The sequence below is a fragment of the Nycticebus coucang genome, chromosome 14 (assembly GCF_027406575.1).
Source record: "Nycticebus coucang isolate mNycCou1 chromosome 14, mNycCou1.pri, whole genome shotgun sequence".
Classification (NCBI taxonomy): domain Eukaryota; kingdom Metazoa; phylum Chordata; class Mammalia; order Primates; family Lorisidae; genus Nycticebus; species Nycticebus coucang.
Window position 1 is genome coordinate 45,947,139 of NC_069793.1, and position 19,699 is coordinate 45,966,837.

Genomic DNA, 19,699 nt, shown 5'->3' on the forward strand with positions numbered 1-19,699 from the left:
CATGGCCTCTGAGGCTCTTCCAAGGACTCTAGGACCCTAAACTTACAGTTTAGCAATCAGTGGTGTAGTTGGTTTTAGGTTCATTTTGTCCATAGTATATGATTAATTTTCCTTTAAAAATTGTGAATTAGACCTGGGTATGGTGGCTCACAGCTGTAAGCCTAGCACTTTGGGAGACTGAGGCAAGAGGATCACTTGAGATCAAGAGTTCCAGACTAGCCTGAGCAAAAGCAAGACCCTCATCTCTACAAAAAACAGAAAAATTAGCCGGACATGATGGCTTGTGCCTGTAGTCCCAGATACTGAGAAAGCTGAGGCAGAAGGATTGCTTGAGCCCAAAAGCTTGGGGCTACAATGAAGTATGATGTCACTGCACTCTAGCCTGGTGACAGAGCAAAACCCTGTCTCAAAAAAAAAAAAAAAAAATTATGAATTACATTTAAAAACTCAATTTTTGTTTAAGGTTCTGGGTCTAGTAATTTATTGCTGTTTTTCTCCCCTAGGATACACTCCTGCTCTTAACTCTTTTTCTAAAGGCAAACCTCAGAATTTTTGTATACTTTTGTGGATATAAGATTGATCTGGGGGCAAGTGTGCCTAAAAGCTCTCTGCTTACAGAAAAGAAAAAATGAACTAGAACTTATTTAAGGCCTCTGTCTTGAGCTTAGACTGTTTCTTTTTATTCATTAGATTTGTCTGCCTCTGCTCATTCCAAGGTGGTGATTTTCACAGTCAACTCTTTGGGTAGTTCTCAGTCCTACCTAGATGTGGTACAGAGCAATGTGGATATGTTCAGAGCCCTTGTCCCAGTTCTGGGACATTATAGTCAACAGAGTGTCCTGCTTGTTGCATCTCAACCAGGTAAAAGGCTTTTATTTTTTCTAAGTCTTTATTTTAAATTAATGTGATGACCTAATACATCAGTAGAATTGCTATTATTAATAAAAGCCATAAATCTTTAGATTCTAAAGGGATGGCTAGAATAGTCAGTAAAATTGCCCTTATAATGAACAATCTTTCCACATCTTGTCAATCAGTTACTTCTTATTACTGGCATTAACTAGAAGGTTACAACTTAAAGTTTTTTATGAAATGTGATGCTATGTTCTAAGTTGTTAGCCATATCTTCCTCAGTGAGAAAAAATGCAGTGACCTATATGAAAGATATTTTGTTGACTCTGATGTATCACAAAATGTTAGTGAGCATGTCAGAGTACATTTTTAACATTTTGTAATTTGAAAATTGTTTTCGACTGTTTTACTTTCAAAAGCAATATTTTCAAAGAAATTAGTTGGTGCTGAACTCAAATTGGTGATCAGATTTTTTAAATGTTCCCAATAAAGGGATTTGGTATGCATTTCACTTGTTTTTCCTGTAGCAGTTAGTTAAGGAACATTGGTCTCTTTCATTCCTGACATGCTTTTGGCATGTAAGAAAGATGTAGGGCTCAGCACCCGTAACTCAGCGATGAGGGCACCAGTCACATACACTGAGGCAGGCGGGTTCGAACCCAGCCCAGGCCTGCTAAACAATAATGACAACTGTAACAACAACAACAGCAAAAAAAAATAGCTAGGTGTTGTGGCAGGCACCTATAGTCCCAGCTACTTGGGAGGCTGAGGCAAGAGAATCGCTTGAGCCCAGGAGTTTGAGATTGCTGTGAGCTGTAACACCACAGCACTCTACCGAGGGCAACATAGTAAGACTCTATCTCAAAAAAAAAAAAAGAAAGAAAATAGTAGATTATTTGTGTTTTTATTCATAATGCTATACTGCATAGTGGTGGTATATGAACCAATATTTTAATTTACAGGTAGACATTTAGCTTAAGATGAATATAAAAGAAAACCTGACCATTGTATGTTTATAAGAAATTATTTTCTGGCGTTCTGTACCCAGTTTTTATCCTTCCTGCTTCACCACTCTAGGAAATTATCTATTTTCCACTCCAAACTATTTATATTTAACAACAAAGTTATGTAAAATCTTGTTGCAGCCTGGTTAGTGTTTCTAATACACATTGAAAATATGTTATGCTCCAGTGCAGTTAGGACATAAGAAGAGTATATAGAAACTGTAATATACTTTATTATAAATATTTGTGAGCTAGTCTAGAAATACATTTTTTAATCTTTACATTTTCATCTTTTATGCAATATTTAGTGGAAATCATGACCTATGTGACATGGAAACTGAGTGCATTGCCTGTAAATCAAGTGGTTGGAATTGGATGCAATCTGGATTCACAGAGATTACAATATATTATTACAAAGGTTTTGAAGGCACAGACTTCAGGCAAGGAAGTATGGGTTATTGGTGAGCAGGGAGAAGACAAAGGTAAGACTTAACATTTCTAGGCTCCAAATGCTCCTGGACACTAAACATTAATCCATGGGACCCTAGGCAAGGACAGAAAACAAGAACTTGCAGTAGATAGATTAGTGTAATAAATATCTAAGGATTTAAACAAATCCATACCCAACATGGACCAAACCTTCTGGTCCATGTCGATCTCTTGCTTGGCTGGTTATTGCAAACCTCCCAGTTACTTTGCTCTTTTCCCTCTAGTTGATCCTGTAAATGATGTGAAATTAATAGTAATGTTAGTCAAAACTTATATAATATTTACTGTATGCTCTTACACTTCAATTCAATCTTCTTAAAATGTATTTGTCTTTTCAGAATCTTTCAGGAGCTTCCTCCGGCCAAACCATGAAATTTCTTTGCTTATCACTTAGGGAGCCCCAGAATAAAAGCTGGATCTTTCTTTTCGATTATGGTCATGGAGGTAACCATAATTAGAAAGCTGGAAGGGACCATCTATTACTTTTGCTTTAGGGAGTCAGCCAGGAGCCTATAGCTTTTAAGGGTCAAAGAATGACTGGAACCCAGATCTTGTGGCCTCCCAGGCTCACTTCACGGGGACCTTTACCCACTACATTTACCTCCCCTATAATCCCTTCCTCCTCTCTGCCATCATATTTAAATTTCATCCTTCAAGATCTAAGTCAAAGCCCCCTTTACACAACAAAGGCTTTTCTGATTAGATCTCTCCACAGTGATTTCTTCACTTCTTTAGGCTAAAAGCTATTTAGGTCTATATGGTAATTAACTTCATACCATCTCATGACATTTCTTCTATCCTTGTACTGCTGCTTGTTCTTACCCAATCAGATTTTTGTATGTACACCTTCTCTTTGAAAGAATAAATTATTAAGCTCTTCTTTTAGCTGAAAAATGTGTAACTTTTCACATTGAAAAAAATTAAATAGTACCAGATAAAAGTCTCATTTCTATGCTAGCTGCTCTATCCCTTTCTTCCTAGGGATAATCACAGTTACCAGTTTCTTGTATAATCTTCCAGAAATACCACGTACATAGGCAAACACATATATGAAAGAGACTTCATACATCATTTTCCACCTTCCCTTTTACTTATCAAAATCTCTTGGAAATGATTCTATAATAACATATGTAGATCTCATTCATTCTTTTTAATTACTGGATATACCGTAATTTATTTAACCAGTCCCTCCAATAAATTAATTCTCGAGGAATGAATATAAGAACATTTTGAAATATGGTTGTATATTTCAAATCATAAAGAGAAAATAAAGGATGGTAGGACTTGATAATGTCCCTTCCACCAACCTAGTATATCTGGGTGAAGGAAGAAAACAATTTGATAGCATTTAATTGTGAGCTCTTCAGACAGGAACAATTTTAAACCTATCAAAAAGCAGTCCAGGCTTGATTAAATGCCCCTTTATCTCAAATGTAGGAATTTCTTTTCAGAAAAATTAATTGAGCACTTGCTTTGCTCAATAAACTCTGTGCTGACTGCTGTTAGAACTATATAGATATGTAAGAATGTGATACAAGAAATGACTAAAAGGCGGTATTGACTTGTTACAACAGAGGTCCAAAAGAAGCAGAATAAAAAGCACAGGGAAGAAATGTGGTAATTCTGTCTTGAGGTCTCACACGGGAACTAGAAATAGAGAGATGCAGGGATGTGTGAACTATGATCACTTAAATACAGTGTTAAATAATATTTGACATATATAATGTATGTGTAAGTTTTAAAACATAATAATTAGACAAATATTCATGAAGTTGCACTAAATCAGGAACATTATCAATACCACTGATGCTATGCTACCACTCTTTCTCCCTGTCTGCCATCGAGAAGTTCCAGCAGATCACTTTTTATCCTGCTGTCTACTCTTGTTGCAGAGATAAATTATATCCATGGATAGCTAGGTGGCTCTGGAACCAAGGAAATGGATTAGAGGCTCCCTCTGCTGGTTTCATTGAAGACACCAACTGATTATATTTTCTCTAAGTGTACACAGAATAATAATATTAATTATTTGTTATTAAGTACCTACTATATATATTGAATGCTTTGCATATGTGATTTAAATTTTACATACACCCTGTGAAGAAAATGGCAGTTTTCTAAATTTAGAGATGAGGAAACTTAAAGCTCAATGAGAGTAAGCAATTTGCCCAAGATTACCTATCTAAGAAGGGCAGACCTGAGATATAAATGCTGGTCTTACCCCAAATCTGTGTTCTTTCTTTCTGTTACTTAATTTACCTAAAGCATTTGATGCAGTGTCTGGAACAGAGTAAACATTCAGGAAATGTTTATAGTGATCAGCAAAGATGATGGATAGAAAATTGGCAGAAAGAAATATAAAACTATGCTTTGAAGTAAAGCAACAATAGGATTTGGAAACAGTTATAAGAATAGCAGTTGTGGGGGCAGCGCCTGTGGCTCAAGGAATAGAGCGCCAGCCCCATATATGGGAGGCAGTGGGTTCAAACCCAGCCCCAGCCAAAAACTGCAAAAAAAACCCAAAAACCAAACAAACAAAAAAACCGAATAGCAGTTGTGTATGTGAAATTATTATTTTCAAGTATTTCAGAGACATATGACACCTGCAACCTGAGGAGGAATCCACATGGGATATAAAACCTTTAGGATCTATATTTCCTGCTTCCTACCCCAGCTTCATCTTCTGCCATACCACCAAGCATTCCGTGCTAGTCAGATGGTTGACCTGCCGTTTCCTGAATGGTTTAGGCACTCTCATGCCTCCTTGCCTTAGCACATGCTGCCTCCTTTTCCTGAACACTCATTCACTTGGCTACCTGCTGCTTACTCATCAGGACTGGACTTGAGTGCCACCTTTCCTGGGAAGCCTTCCTTAATTCTTCAGGTTAAGAAAGTTTATGCATCTATTATACCCATTATTGCACTGTTATAATTCCTCATCTCTCTCACTAGACTGTAAGCAGCTTGAGCTTGCAATGGCCTCTGTAAATGTGTCCTGGCACAAACAAATGATCCCGACACCACCTTATTGTAATCAAAGGTCATTCGTTACACCACACCAAATTAGATGGTTAGCAGAACCATAAGCTTTGGAGCTGCTATTTTCAACTGTGTTGTTGCAATTATGTTATACATAAACTACAGATAACCTCTGCTAGAGGTGTTTTAGAAATACACAGGCTGGACTTCAGAACAGAGTGTTAGATTATCTGCTTTGGGCATGGGGTGGGTGTTCTATGTAGTGGAAAAGAGTTATTAAATGGAATTTTTCAAGACTCTGTCTCAAAAAAACTGAGATTTTTCATTAAAATTTTTGGGGCCCAGGATTGCTATTGTTATTTAGTGGAACCAAGGATCAATTTTGATTAAATATTGAAATGGCTAAAGTAGGATGGATATACATTTAGGAAGTTTGAAAGGCTGGTCAGTAAACAAACAAATAAATAAAAAAATTAAGTCCATCTAAACTTTTTAGAAAATTCTCTCCTAATGTTCTGGTGTTCTGTAGCACTGTTAGGTTACCATGATTAAAAAAGCAGTTTATTATGTATTTTCAAGTAGCTGGAAGAGTAGATTTTGAATGATAAATTTTGGAGGTGAGGGATATGCTAATTACTCTGATTTGATCATTACACAACACATACATGTGTCGGAATATCACACTGTCTCCATAAATACATAGGTCATTACAAAAGCTTTGAGATACACAAAAATTAAGAAATACAAAATCCATGCAGATGGAAACAAATGAAGCCGTCCCCACAACTCCAATAAGCTGAGCAAGCTGCATCTTGCACAGGTAAATCAGAAAGGATGCTGTCAACTGTGTTTCTTGGAAGTGAAATAATGGACCATAACAGTCTGTCTCAAACTTTCATAGTGACCTGCATATGTAAATTACTATGTGTCAATTAAAAATAATAAAAGTGTAAAACAGGTCTTAAGGATTAAAATTCTAATGACTGTTTTACAAGCAAGTTTGAACACAGTGAAGCTTTCACTCTGAACATTCTTTTCTTATGGCTCTTTTTTCTTTCTTTTTTTCTTATGGATTTATAAAGTCAGGACTCAGAGGAAAGATAAAGTATGTGAGATCTCTCTCCTCTCTCTCATATATATGAGGTCTGACAATTACGTTCATGAACTGCCACCATGCACTTACACTGGCAGCTCTGTACAAACTACGTGGTAAGGTTTCCTAATCTTGGTGTATCAGCGTCTCACAGCTCTGTTCATGTCGATGTGTGGGGTAGGGTCTCCCTGAGCAGTATTCATTATTGTTCTGTGTTTGTGTGTGCCATCACAAGAATGTCGGAGCTTGAATTAGAGCAACAAACAGACATGAAATTTCATGTCAAACTTGGCAAGAGTAGAAAGGAAATGAAGGAAATGTTAGTCCAAGTTTATAGGGATAATGCTATGAAGAAAATGGCAGTGTACAAATAAATTAAACATTTTCCTGAGGGGAGAGAAAGCATCACTGATGAAGAGAGGTCAGGGCATCCAATAAGCAGAACTGATGAAAGCATTGGAAAAATTCGTCTAATTGTGCATCTAAATCATCAGCTGACTGTGAGAAGTGTAACAGACCAAGTGAACAGTGATAGACAAATAGGAACATCCTAAGTGAAAATCTTGGCATGAGAAAGGTCCCAAAGGAGCTCACTGATGAACAAAAGGAAAAGAGAATTGAAGTTTGCCAAGATCTTTTGTAGAAGCAAGATGATGTTATCACTGGTGATGAAACATGGCTCTACCAATATGACCCTGAAACAAAGAGTCAAAGTCTGCAATGGAAGGCAGCTAGTTCTCCACAACCAAAAAAGTTCCATCAGTCCAAATCAAGAGTCCAAATGATGTTGCTAACCTTTTTTGTTCATTATGAATTTGTACCAAAAGTTTACTTTTTGGAAGTGCTGAAAGGCTGTGAAAAAGGCCAAAATGACCTGAACGTTTTGCCAAGTCATGGCTCTTGTGTCACCACAATGCACCACCTCACACGGCACTGTGAGCGAGTTTTTAGCCAGTAAACAAATAAGTATATTGGAACACCCTCCCTATTCACCCGACAAGGCCCCCAATGACTTTTTTCTTTACCAAAAGATAAAGGATGGCTCAGTGCTTGTAGCTCAAGCGGCTAAGGCGCCAGCCATATACAACAGAGCCGGTGGGTTCTAATCCTGCCCGGGCCTACCAAACAACAATGACAACTACAACCAAAAAATAGCCAGGCATTGTGGCAAGCGCCTGTAGTCCCAGCTATTTGGGAGGCTGAGGCAAGAGAATCGCTTAAGCCCAGAAGTTGGAGGAGGTTGCTGTGAACTGTGATGCCACAGCACTCTACCCAGGGTGACAGCTTAAGGCTCTGTCTCAAAAAAAAAAGAAAAGCTAAAGGAAATATTGAAAGGAAGACATTTGATGACATTCAGGACATCAAGGGTAACATGATGACAGTCCGATGGCCATTTCAGAAAAAGAGTTCCAGAATTGCTTTGAAGGGTGCACTAAGTGCCTAGCTTCCCAAGGGGAGGCCTTTGAAGGTGACCATAGTGATATTCAGCAATGAGGTATGTAGCATTATTTTTTTAGGATGAGTTCACGAACTAAATTGTCAGAACTTATATACATAATGGCAACTATACTCATAATTTTCAGATTTTTTGGCATCCTTGTCTTTTCTTATATGCACCTTGCTACTTTTATTCATCTTTCCAAGCTCTATAAATGCCATTTCAGTAGATGTTCCCCCATTTTTTATTTATTATGAATATACTACTAGCAAAATTTTAAAGAAAATAATGTATATGTCACCCTTCTATTCATATAAAATCTTTTATAAATCCTTAGTTTGTCCACATGTATTTACATTTTTTATGTAACAATTTTTGACTTTGCTATTTTTTTACTTACATAAAAACTTTTAAACTTTAATGTTTTTTGTCTTAATGCTTCAAGCATGTTTTCCTCTTTATCACCAAATATAAGTTGTGTGTGAGGTTCTGTATTATCTTCTGTGTACCCAACACCATGGTAAAGAATATGTCAGGTGCAGAACACAAAAGAATACACAGTCCCTGCACGCTGGAAGCTGATAATCAGTTTGAGGAATGGGGCTTCTGGATACACATGATGCCTTGTTACTGAATGGCCTGATTTTGAATGTAGCTTAGAATTCTTCTATCTTCAACATCAGATTTTTTTTTTTTTTGACAGTTTCAAGCTGTTACCTTCGGTAGAGTGCCATGGAGTCACAGCTCACAGCAACCTCAAACTCTTAGGCTTAAGTGATTCTCATGCCTCAGCCTCCCAAGTAGCTGGGACTACAGGTGCCTGCCACAACGCCTGGATACTTTTTGGTTGTAGTTGTTATTATTGTTTGGCAGGCCCGGGCTGGATTTGAACCCACCAGCTCTGGTGTATGTGGCTGGTGCCCTAGCCACTTGAGGTACAGACGCCGAGCCAATGTAAGATATTCTTAAATAGCCAAATTAGTTTTTGCTTTCTCTACCCAAATACATAGATTGGTACCAAAGAATGTCTTCAGACAGATGAAAAACAGATCAATATTGGAAAAGTTTCAAAATGTTAACAGCAATTTCAATTTAATATTAAAGTGCAGTATAAGTATCACTTTGTGCATATTGCTTTGAATTTTTTAATTGTTTTTTCCATAAATGGTGTGGTGTGAGGACATGGTTAACACAGATGATGCTTTTAGAAAACAGGCTCCTGCCTCTCTCTCAGTTGTGGAAAATCTAGCCCAAAATCGGTGACCAAATTGTTCCTTATCTGGTGAAAGAAATTAGTTTTTCAGTGCAGTTTGCAGCAGAACAAATGCCAAGTGCTTACAGCATTTAGGAATCTATTACATGCAGTTTGCTAAGGAAGGAAAGTTTTAACTGGCTGGCAACCTATAGAAGACTGAAACTGGACCCACACCTTTCACCATTAACTAAGATAGACTCTCATTGGATTAAAGATTTAAACTTAAGACATGAAGAGGAGACTAGGAGAGAGTGCAGGGAAAACTCTTGAAGAAATCGGTCTGGGTGAGTATTTTATGAGGAGGAACCCCCGGGCAATTGAAGCAGCTTCAAAAATACACTACTGGGACCTGATCAAACTAAAAAGCTTCTGCACAGCCAAGAACACAGTAAGTAAAGCAAGGAGACAGCCCTTAGAATGGGAGAAGATATTTGCAGGTTATGTCTCGGACAAAGATTTAATAACTAGAATCCACAGAGAACTCAAACATATAAGCAAGAAAAGAACAAGGGATCCCATCGCAGGCTGGGCAAGGGACTTGAAGAGAAACTTCTCTGAAGAAGACAGGCACACGGCCTACAGACATGAAAAAATGCTCATCATCCTTAATCATCAGAGAAATGCAAATCAAAACTACTTTGAGATATCATCTAACTCCAGTAAGATTAGCCCATATCACAAAATCCCAAGACCAGAGATGTTGGCGTGGATGTGGAGAAAAGGGAACACTGCTACACTGCTGGTGGGAATGCAAATTAATACATTCCTTTTGGAAAGATGTTTGGAGAACACTTAGAGATCTAAAAATAGACCAGCCATTCAATCCTATAATTCCTCTACTAGGTATATACCCAGAAGACCAAAAATCACATTATAACAAAGATATTTGTACCAGAATGTTTATTGCAGCCCAATTCATAATTGATAAGTCATGGAAAGATCCCAAGTGCCCATTGATCCACGAATGGATTAATAAATTGTGGTATATGTACACCATGGAATGTTATGCAGCCTTAAAGAAAGATGGAGACTTTACCTCTTTCATGTTTACATGGATGGAGCTGGAACATATTCTTCTTAGTAAAGTATCTCAAGAATGGAAGAAAAAGTATCCAATATTTTCAGCCCTACTATGAAACTAATGTATGGCTTTCATATGAAAGCTATAACCCAGTTATAACCTAAGAATATGGGGAAGGAGGAGAGGGAGAGAAGGGAGGGGGGAGGATGGGCAGAGGGAGGGTGATTGGTGGGATTATACCTACGATGCATCTTACAAGGGTACATGTGAAACTTACTAAATGTAGAATATAAATGTCTTAACACAATAACTAAGAAAATGCCAGGAAGGCTATGTTAACCAGTGTGATGAAAATATGTCAAATGGTCTATAAAACCAGTGTATGGTGCCCCATGATCTCATTAATGTACACAGCTATGATTTAATAATTTAAAAAAAAAGGAAGGAAAGCTTTCTACTTAAACAATGAAATGGCCCTTATAGAACTTACAGAATTGATGAGAGAGAACAGGCAAAGAGGCTGCAAGACGACTCTGGGGACCATGTTTTTTGGGGATTATAGTTCAAAAGTCTTTCTTACCAGGCAATTGGTATAGCACATGTCAGTGCCATAAGTGGAAAACTGTGACTGCTGCTAGAAGTTACTTGACTACTAAAGATCATTTATCACATCTTAATCCTAAGAGAGTCGTTGGCAAAATATAATTAATTCTTCATTTAATTTTTAGTGCCCACATGGAGTAGCCAAGAAGAAGTAATGAGTCCTAACTCTCAGGTGCAGCTATTGAACAGGTAACACTGAGTGTAAATTTGTATTTGTCCTACTAAAAATCATGCATTTCATGCTAACATAACAGCTATATACATATCATTTACTCACCAGGCTTCTGTAAACAAAATGGGCTAGTATGGACACATCCAAAAGTATAAGGGAGCAGTGTTTTATATTTTTTGATTTCTTATCTGAAAATACATCTAAGAGTGCTTTGCAAACTTTTTCAGATAACACAGTTGACATTTAAAAGGTAGAACATGTTCCTTATTTGTAGACATGATTTTTCTTAATGTACAAGAGAATTTGTCCATACCACTTAAAAACGAGTATGTATTAGTAACACATAAATGCACTTGGAAATTAGTCTAATATGAATGGATAAGCCAGATTATATGTTCAGGAAAAAAGTGTAATGCACACATCCTTTTATTATTCAGATTCTTTCCAGAGTCTGTCTCTCATAGGTTGGACTCTACACATTATCCTCAATTATATATATTCATGTCACTTGTTGTTTCACCATCACATGATAACAGACCTTCTTGAAGTCTGAGCGATGATGATTTTTAGGTTTTTTTGGATTTTAGAATATAACAACTTGAAACAATGTTCTTTCCCTTATTGCAAAGAGTAGTGTGTAGTATACAATTAATTCTAATCTGATTAATCTTGCATTTTTAGTTTTTAAAAGGAAGAAATTGAAATTTTAATTTATATCATTTACAAAAAGAACATATGCTTATTATAAAACTTCAAATGCTGCAGATACCTATAAAGTTGAAAGTAAAAAACTGAGGCAGTTTCATTTTCTGGAGACAACCATTGTTTACAGTTTAGTGTCCACATGTATACTTCCAAAAATCTTTTGTCTACTTGGGAGGCTGTGGTGGGAGGATCACTTGAGCCCAGAAGTTCAAGGTCAGCCTGGAAAAATACAGCAAGACCCTGTCTCTTAAAAAATTCTCAATACTTTTACAAATATACCATTTTTAAATTATTTAAATTATTTTTATAATAGACATGTGCTATTCATACTCTCTTGTAACTTGATTTATTTCCTTATGATACACTTGGACATCTTTCCATATTGTACATGTAAATCTTTTTCAAGATCTACGTGGTACTACACTGGGTAATGATTTTAACTCTTTTGGTGAGTTGTTTCCAAATATAGCAAACATACTTATTATGTATATCTTTGCACACTTGAGCATATTACTGTAGGATAAATTCCTAAAAGAAGAATTTCTAGATGAGATGTTGGCAAATCTTTTTCCTAAAAAGTTAGATCATTTTACATTCTCAACAGCAGTTATGGGAAAGCCTGTTTATAGTTTCTCCAAAAATAGTTATTAGTCTTTTTAATCTTTGCTAATTTTGGTAAGTATTTATGCTAATTCATAGTTAGTTAATATTGTTGGCAGTGAGCATCTTTTTATTTTAGGCCATTTGTATTTTCTGCAAACTACCTATCTGACTTCTTAAGAAAAGCTTAATCATTAGATTATCTGTAACCTTTCCTAACAATTGCTGTATAATTCTTATTTCTGTGTCATAAAAATATCTAATGAATACCTTATGCTGAAAGTAAAACTAAATATGCATATTTTGTGCATTTTCTAAAATCATGTGGTTTTTTTGTAACCTAGAGCCATGGAACTGTTAAGCACAAAAGGTCAAAGATCCTGGTCTGTTGGACTATCAGTAGCTGACCTGGTTGACAGTATTGTAAACAATAAGAAGAAAGTGCATTCTGTATCAATTTTAGCAAAGGTAATTGCTATTCTCATTCTTTCATATTTTAGACTTAATATTTTATTAATACAAAATCAGCAAAATTGCTGTTCACACTCTAACCCAAGTGTTTTCAATGTCACCAGCTTTAGAGTAACGTGGAAGGCACTCTGGTCTAAGCCTTACCTTTCTTGGCTACGGGAAGTCTGGATTTCTACAAGGTTGCCTTCTCAGTCTCTCATAATTTTGGGGAATCTCCAAATAATGTTTATATAGCCATAAATTTCTTTTGGTTTTCATTTATCACCTCAGCCAGCCAAGTCAGCCTAGACTGATGTGCCAAAGAGACAAATATTGCATGTTGTTAGTCATATGTGGGAGCTTAAAACAAAAAGAAAAAAACAAGTTGATCTCACGGAGGTAGAGAATAGAGTGGTGTTACCAAAAGCTGGGGAGGGGGCGGGGAGTGTGAAGAGAGAAGTCGGTTAATGAGTACAAAAACAGTTTAATAGAAGGAATAATTTCTAGTATTCAATAACACAGGGTGACTGTAGTTATCAGCAAGTTATTGTATATTTCGGAATAGCTAGAAGAGACAATCTGGAATGTTCTCAGCACAAAGGGATAGCGTTTTGAGGTGCTGGTAACCCAATTACACTGATCTGATTATTACATGTTGTATGCAGGTATCAAAATATCACATGTACCCCAGAAAAATGTATAGTCATTATGCATCAATTTAAGAAACAGAGAATACTGTATCTGTGTCCAGAGACTATACTGTACCTCTCCTTAGGAAATCCACTCTGACATCTTTTATTCTTAGCTCCCAACCTTAGCTCCTTTGCAATTCTTAGCTCCCAACCTTAGCTTCTTTGCAACTCTCATTGCAAAGGTCTATCTTGCCTCCCCACAGAGAGAGTATATTTGAGTAAGTTCCTCTCATCTCTCATTTTCTGAAACAATAACTTGAGTTTATAAAACAAATTACAAATATTTTCTAAAGTTCAACTTGTATCACTTTGTACTAGAACTAGAAAAGCAAGAAAGTATGCATCTTTATGATATTAGCTTCTTTACAGTGATTTAACTCTATTATAGTCCCTATTTTTCTCATTTCAGGGATATTATGGTATAAATAGTGAAGTGTTTCTAAGTTTGCCTTGTGTCCTTGGAACCAATGGGGTATCTGAAGTCATCAAAACCATAGTGAAAGAAGATACAGTGACAGAGAAACTCCAAAACAGTGCATCCTCAATCCACGGTCTTCAACAACAGTTAAAACTTTGATTCTTAAGTGCAGTTGCCTGAAAGGAAAGCTCATTTAATTTTGCCAACATATATAGGTTTGAGAACTTTTATATCTTATTACTTATCCTTACAAACTGCTTGGTTAAATTAGATGGTTTCTTGGCTAGCTTGGTGATCTAAATCCTTAATGGTAAAATGAGGAGAAAAAAATCTAACTTTCTTTGGGGTTCTTGAGATAGCTATACTTACTGTTCTTTAAACCTACAGCAGGGTAAACATTAATCTGCAGTGTGCATCATTTTAAATTGTATATCCTAATTAGCCAGGCAAATGCTTGTATTCCCAGGTACTTGGGAGGCTGAGATGGGAGGATGTCTTGAGCCCAAGAGTTGGGTACAGTGAGATACCATGATGCCACAACACTCCCCCTGGGTACAATAGTGTGAGACCCTGTCTCTTAAAAACAAACAAACAAACAAACAAAAAAAAAAAAACCCTGTGTATCCTAACCTAAAAGCATATTCAGCACTTTGGGAATATTTTGAAAGTAATACATCTTTTTAAAAAAGGTACTCTTTGACTCTTACAATAAACACAGTAATCTGAAGGCCCAGTATGGATTTACAAAATCTGTGGTAGGTGTGCACTCAAAGATCTAAGCTTTTAAAGTATTAGTGTTTCTTTTGAAAAAATATTTGGCAATAATGGTAAAGCATTTTCTTTCTTCAAATTCATTAGCTACCAAAAAATGGAGAATTTTACCTACACTTTAAAATAGTAAAAAAGGAAAGACTTTTTAAAATATATGGAGAAAAAGTATACTTTAATTTCCTGTGAGACTTCTCTGAAATTTTCTGTAATCTTTCCCTAGGCTATATAAGAATCAGTAACATCTCTGGCGGTGCCGGTGGCTCAAGGGGTAGGGTGCCGGTCCCATATGCCGGAGGTGGTGGGTTCAAACCCAGCCCTGGCCAAAAAAAAAAAAAAAGAATCTGTAACATCTTATAAACTATTAGTAGAACCATAGAGAAATTGTTTATTTTTAGTGAAAACAGAGTATGAATGAAAGCCAGGCAGTTTGCTTTAAAGCCAAATATGAGGCTTTTGTGAACACCATTGGTCTCAAGGAGAAGAGGTTGGATGAAGTGATGGTTCTTAGCAAATCCTTTAACCTTCCCTAAAGAAATTCAGAGTGCATACACTTTGGTGATGGGTCAAGAGCAATATTTTAATATATGAAAGATAGTTTGTGTCACATAGCAGTAATAAGCTAATAGTAACAGCTAACATCAATACTTATTATACACAAGGCAGTGTGAAGAGCACTTTATTATTTTATTGAATACTCACAATAACCCACAGAGGTAAGAAGTATTATCATCATAATTTTATATTATTACCATTATCTTATAAAAGGAGATTTAGTGCCCAAGAACCCATGGCTATTAAGGTGCACTTATACTTACAACTTCTAGTTTTTCTAGGCACTAAAAGGGAAAAAAGGCTTAACAGCCAAAATAGTTATCACAAGACCCTAAAGTTGGGGTCCTATGTGTTATGAAAGAATTACTTCCATTCTCATATAGAGGTTTTTTTTTTTTTTTGTAGAGACAGAGTCTCACTTTATGGCCCTCGGTAGAGTGCCGTGGCCTCACACAGCTCACAGCAACCTCCAACTCCTGGGCTTAAGCGATTCTCTTGCCTCAGCCTCCCAAGTAGCTGGGACTGCAGGCGCCCGCCACAATGCCCGGCTATTTTTTGGTTTTTGCAGTTTGGCCGGGGCCAGGTTTTAACCCACCACCCTCGGTATATGGGGCCGGCGCCTTACCGACTGAGCCACAGGCGCCGCCCAAGGCTTTTTTTTAAAACAGTTTTTCTTAGAAAGATTGAGTCTCTGGATTCCAAGACTTGTCCTCAGCAAATTGCAGAGGGGATATGCACGGAGGTGGGTGTTCATTTAGTCATTCAGCTAGTATTTTTTTTTTTATTGTTGGGGATTCATTGAGGGTACAATAAGCCAGGTTACACTGATTGCAATTGTTAGGTAAAGTCCCTCTTGCAATCATGTCTTGCCCCCATAAAGTGTGACACACACCATTCAGCTAGTATTTGTTAGGAGCTTACTGTACACCATGCATTAATGAACAAGTGTAGAGTAGATACAAGCTCTCTTTGTCCTTACAATATAGTATGGGAGATATAGGAATCAAATCTCACAAATAAATTTACCATTACAAGTGTAATAAATACTGTATAAATACTGTGAAGAAGTCCAAGATTCTTTTTTTTTTTTTTTTTTTTTGGTGACAGAGTCTCACCTTTGATAGAGTGTGTGGTGTCATAGCTCACAGCAACCTCAAACTCTTGGGCTCTTGGATCACTTGAGCCCAAGAGTTTGATGTTGCTGTGAGCTCTTTAACAGCATAGCACTCAACCCTAGGGCAACTGAGAAAAAGAAAAAGAATTACAAAGAATTCACTACATTAATTATAAAAGGAATGTGTCAATTTAACAAACACTTTTTTGGGCAACCTACTGTTATTACATACTGTGTTTTAGTATCTGAGTTTTCAAAGATGAATAATTATCCTTGCCCTTGAGAAGGCCACAATATAGAATTCTCTATGTCAGATATTTTCCTTGATTGTTAAGTATTATGATAGCAATCATGTTATAAGTCTCATGTATAAGTTAAGAAGCACCACCACCACCTCACTAGGATTTGGTGACAATTTGACATTCACAATGCTTCTATTAACTTGCACATTTTCATTTTTTCAACATCGTGCAGTGCCTTTTCTTACTATAATTTTTTAGTGGGGATTGGATTAAAATGCATTCTTGATATTACGGCAGAAGTTAAATTTTTATTTTCCAATTTACATTGTTTTCCTTAAATATAAAGAATAATGAATAAAACAAACTTTGATTTTTAAAATCACCAGGTGATGCTTGATTTATTAGGTGGAAGGAAATTTATTCAGATTAGGAGGAAGATTTTTTGATATAAATTCATACAATACTCAGGATATTTAGCTGTTTCATTTTAAATAGCTTAAGTGCAAAAAGATAGGTTTTATCACTTGTTTTCAACTTTTAAAATTTATTTATTTTTTAAAACAATGTTACCTGGCACTCCTTCAATTCATAAAAGCAGAGTCTCCCAATTAAAGGTACCCTGAATAAGTTTGGGCTTTAAGAACAGTTCGAAAGCCACATTGTCTTTAAGCAACATAAAACAGCAGGTACAGTGGAAGGATCAAATGATCTTTGGTTTGACTGGAGCTATATTCCCAACTAACATAAGGGTATACCCCCTCCAAAAAAAGAGATTCCTATTGGGATACCCTTTATTGGTGTGTGTATTGGCAACAATTTATAATGATGCTTCCACATTTTCTTTTTCTTAACACAGATACTGAGACTTCCATATGCTCTTTATTAGGCCCTCTGTGTATATGACCTTCACTTAGATACCAACTTAGATCGGAAGCAATACACAACCTTGTTCTCATTAGCATTCTGCGAAAACCATCCAAACTATCAATACTTCACATTATCAAACCCAAGCTTTACAATACCTTGAATGACACTGTACCTATATAAAACTGGCAGTGATGTAGAATGATGATGGCTAATACAAGTCACCACGAAGAACTTTTACAGGAAGTAGAAATTGGATTACGATCGAGTACCCACCTACTCTTGCATTGTACAAGGCAATGAAGATCTGAAGATAAGCCTGTCCCAAAGGACTAGGACTTTGGCGGTTGACAGGCTAGTACACAATAACGCAAATAGAATGCAGCCTGTATTGTCATTTATTTCAGAGCACAGAGAAATTCTGACTTAGGGAAAGATGTGCTAGAGAAGAAATTACTGTCTGGCTTCCTGAGAAACAAGGGCTCTACAATTTTCCCTCGCGAACATACCACAAAGGACTTTTAAGCTTTAACACTACCACTACCACCCAAACACACTAACACCTGAGAATCGGAGAACCCTGAGCAAGCCTCCCATCTTTGGGGTGAAAAGAAGTTAAGCCCGAGCTAGGAGTGCATTTGCCTAGTATCATGACAACAGCAAATCAGTGGCAGAACGGTTCTCAGCCTTTTCAGTGCCCTCCCATTGATGAATCAGTCATTTAAGCAAGCTCTTCGTGCGTCCTCCCCTCCCTGAACCTGCTGGCTTAGGTCTATGGGCTACTGTGTCTAGGAAATGTCCATCAATTATCCAGGCCCAGCGTTTCTGCCCTCGGAACAGGCTTGCCCTCATCTTGGGGACTCGACTAGTGCTACCGAGTCTGGTACACTGGGGACGGGTTGGTAGGAAAGTAGCCCCATGCCAGGCCTCGGTCCCGCACGGACCGGAGGGCACCCTTCCCGGCAGGATGGCGGCCTCGGAAGTGATGTAAGGGAAGCGGAAGTGCTGTAGTAAAGCCTATTTCCTGTTGTATGTAGGCGGGGGACTGGGGGGCTGGTCGCTTGGTGTGTGCTTGTGTGGGGCGGCCTGGGGCAGCCCTGAAGCGGCTGACCCTCTGCCTGCAGGGACGAGAGTCTTCAGGCGGCCGTCATGGCGGTATCGGAGAGCCAGCTCAAGAAAATGGCGTCCAAGGTGAGGCTGCGACGCGCTCACAGCCCCGCGCGCTCCCACAGTTCCCGTCCGCGCCCGGCCCGGCCCAGCCCAGCCCAGCCCCGCGAGCCTCCTGGGCAGGCAGAAATCCCCCCTTAGGTCTTTAGCCGCCTCCGCGGCCCTGGGTCCCGAGGCTCCTGTCGCCTTGTGCGGGAATCCGTGATACAGGCGCAGAGAAGGTAGGGGGCGGACAGTCAACAAAGGCGCGAGCGGAGGCGGCCTGCCACCTGCAGCCGTCCGCCTCCTCTCTTCTGGAGAGTTTGTCTGTGTGGGGGGCAGTATAGTTCTCTCTTAGTTTTTATAAACACAAAGAGGGGGTCGTACTTCGTTCTTGACCTGAGGCAATTCTCCTCCATTCCTATCCTAACCTAGGGATCCTCTTCGCCCTTCCCTTGCCGGCTCCCAGAAACTGGCCTTTTCAATTTGGTATTCCTCACGCAGCTCAACACTCTACCCTCGGGGAATCAGTAACAAATGACTCTGTGATAAGTAAAAACGTCCTGAGAGGCTGAAGCGGAAGTGTTAGTCCCTCCCTACACTAGTTGAATTAAATAGAATTCCATTACTAGGTCAGGGATTTGCTAAGAGTAGCTAATTAGTGTTAAGTGTATGCTTCTTAAACCGCGCGTTTGCTTTGCGCTTCGTTCACAGTTTTCACCGCTCAGGACCTGTGTATTTTTTAGTTACAAAAAAAAAAAAAAAAGCAGCTAGGCATTTTATATTTTAAAGCAGTGATTTAATTTGATAATTACTTAAATCGTGGCACCTGATACTAGAGTGGAATGGCTTTTGTTAGTTGTAATTTGCCAAACCTAATTAGAATAAAATACTTGTAACGTGATGAAGAGTTGAGACTTATCCAATTCAACATGTACTTCTCCATGTACAACATGTTTTGGACTTATGTCAAAGCAAGAGTGGTAGCAGTCCACAATTGGAGCAGTTTTTAACGTCTAATAAAAGACACCTTTATGGCTCAGCACCTGTACCTCAGCGGCTAGAATGCCAGCCACATACACCGAAGTTGGTGGGTTCGAACCCAGTCTGGGGACTGCCAAACAACAATGACAACTACAACCAAAAAATAGCCGGGCGTTGTGGCGGGTACCTGTAATCCCAGCTACTTGGGAGGCTGAGGCAAGAGAATGGCTTAAGCCCAAGATGGAGGTTGCTGTG

At 38.0% G+C, this 19,699-nt stretch overlaps 2 protein-coding genes across 11 annotated transcripts in view; both read left to right on the forward strand.

Annotated features, from left to right (window-relative positions):
• UEVLD (UEV and lactate/malate dehyrogenase domains) overlaps positions 1–16,789 on the forward strand; it is a 51,471-nt gene extending 34,682 nt beyond the window's left edge. For 4 of the 9 annotated variants that reach the window (XM_053561785.1, XM_053561786.1, XM_053561787.1 and 1 more), the window contains 5 exons: positions 691–861; positions 2,165–2,338; positions 10,860–10,923; positions 12,556–12,679; positions 13,763–16,789. In XM_053561785.1, the coding sequence (XP_053417760.1) occupies positions 691–861; positions 2,165–2,338; positions 10,860–10,923; positions 12,556–12,679; positions 13,763–13,930 (701 nt within the window). In that variant the 3' untranslated portion in view covers positions 13,931–16,789. Of the gene's footprint in view, positions 1–690; positions 862–2,164; positions 2,339–4,190; positions 6,275–10,859; positions 10,924–12,555; positions 12,680–13,762 lie in introns of those variants that run through there. The other 5 variants (XR_008374252.1, XR_008374251.1, XM_053561788.1 and 2 more) reach the window with 5 other exon arrangements.
• A 1,523-nt stretch (positions 16,790–18,312) lies between these two features.
• Positions 18,313–19,699, forward strand: part of TSG101 (tumor susceptibility 101) — a 44,350-nt gene continuing 42,963 nt past the window's right edge. Inside the window, exon 1 of one of the 2 annotated variants that reach the window (XM_053560817.1) lies at positions 18,313–18,505. In XM_053560817.1, the coding sequence (XP_053416792.1) occupies positions 18,464–18,505 (42 nt within the window). In that variant the 5' untranslated portion in view covers positions 18,313–18,463. The remainder of the gene's footprint in view (positions 18,506–19,699) is intronic. The other variant, XM_053560818.1, reaches the window with a different exon arrangement.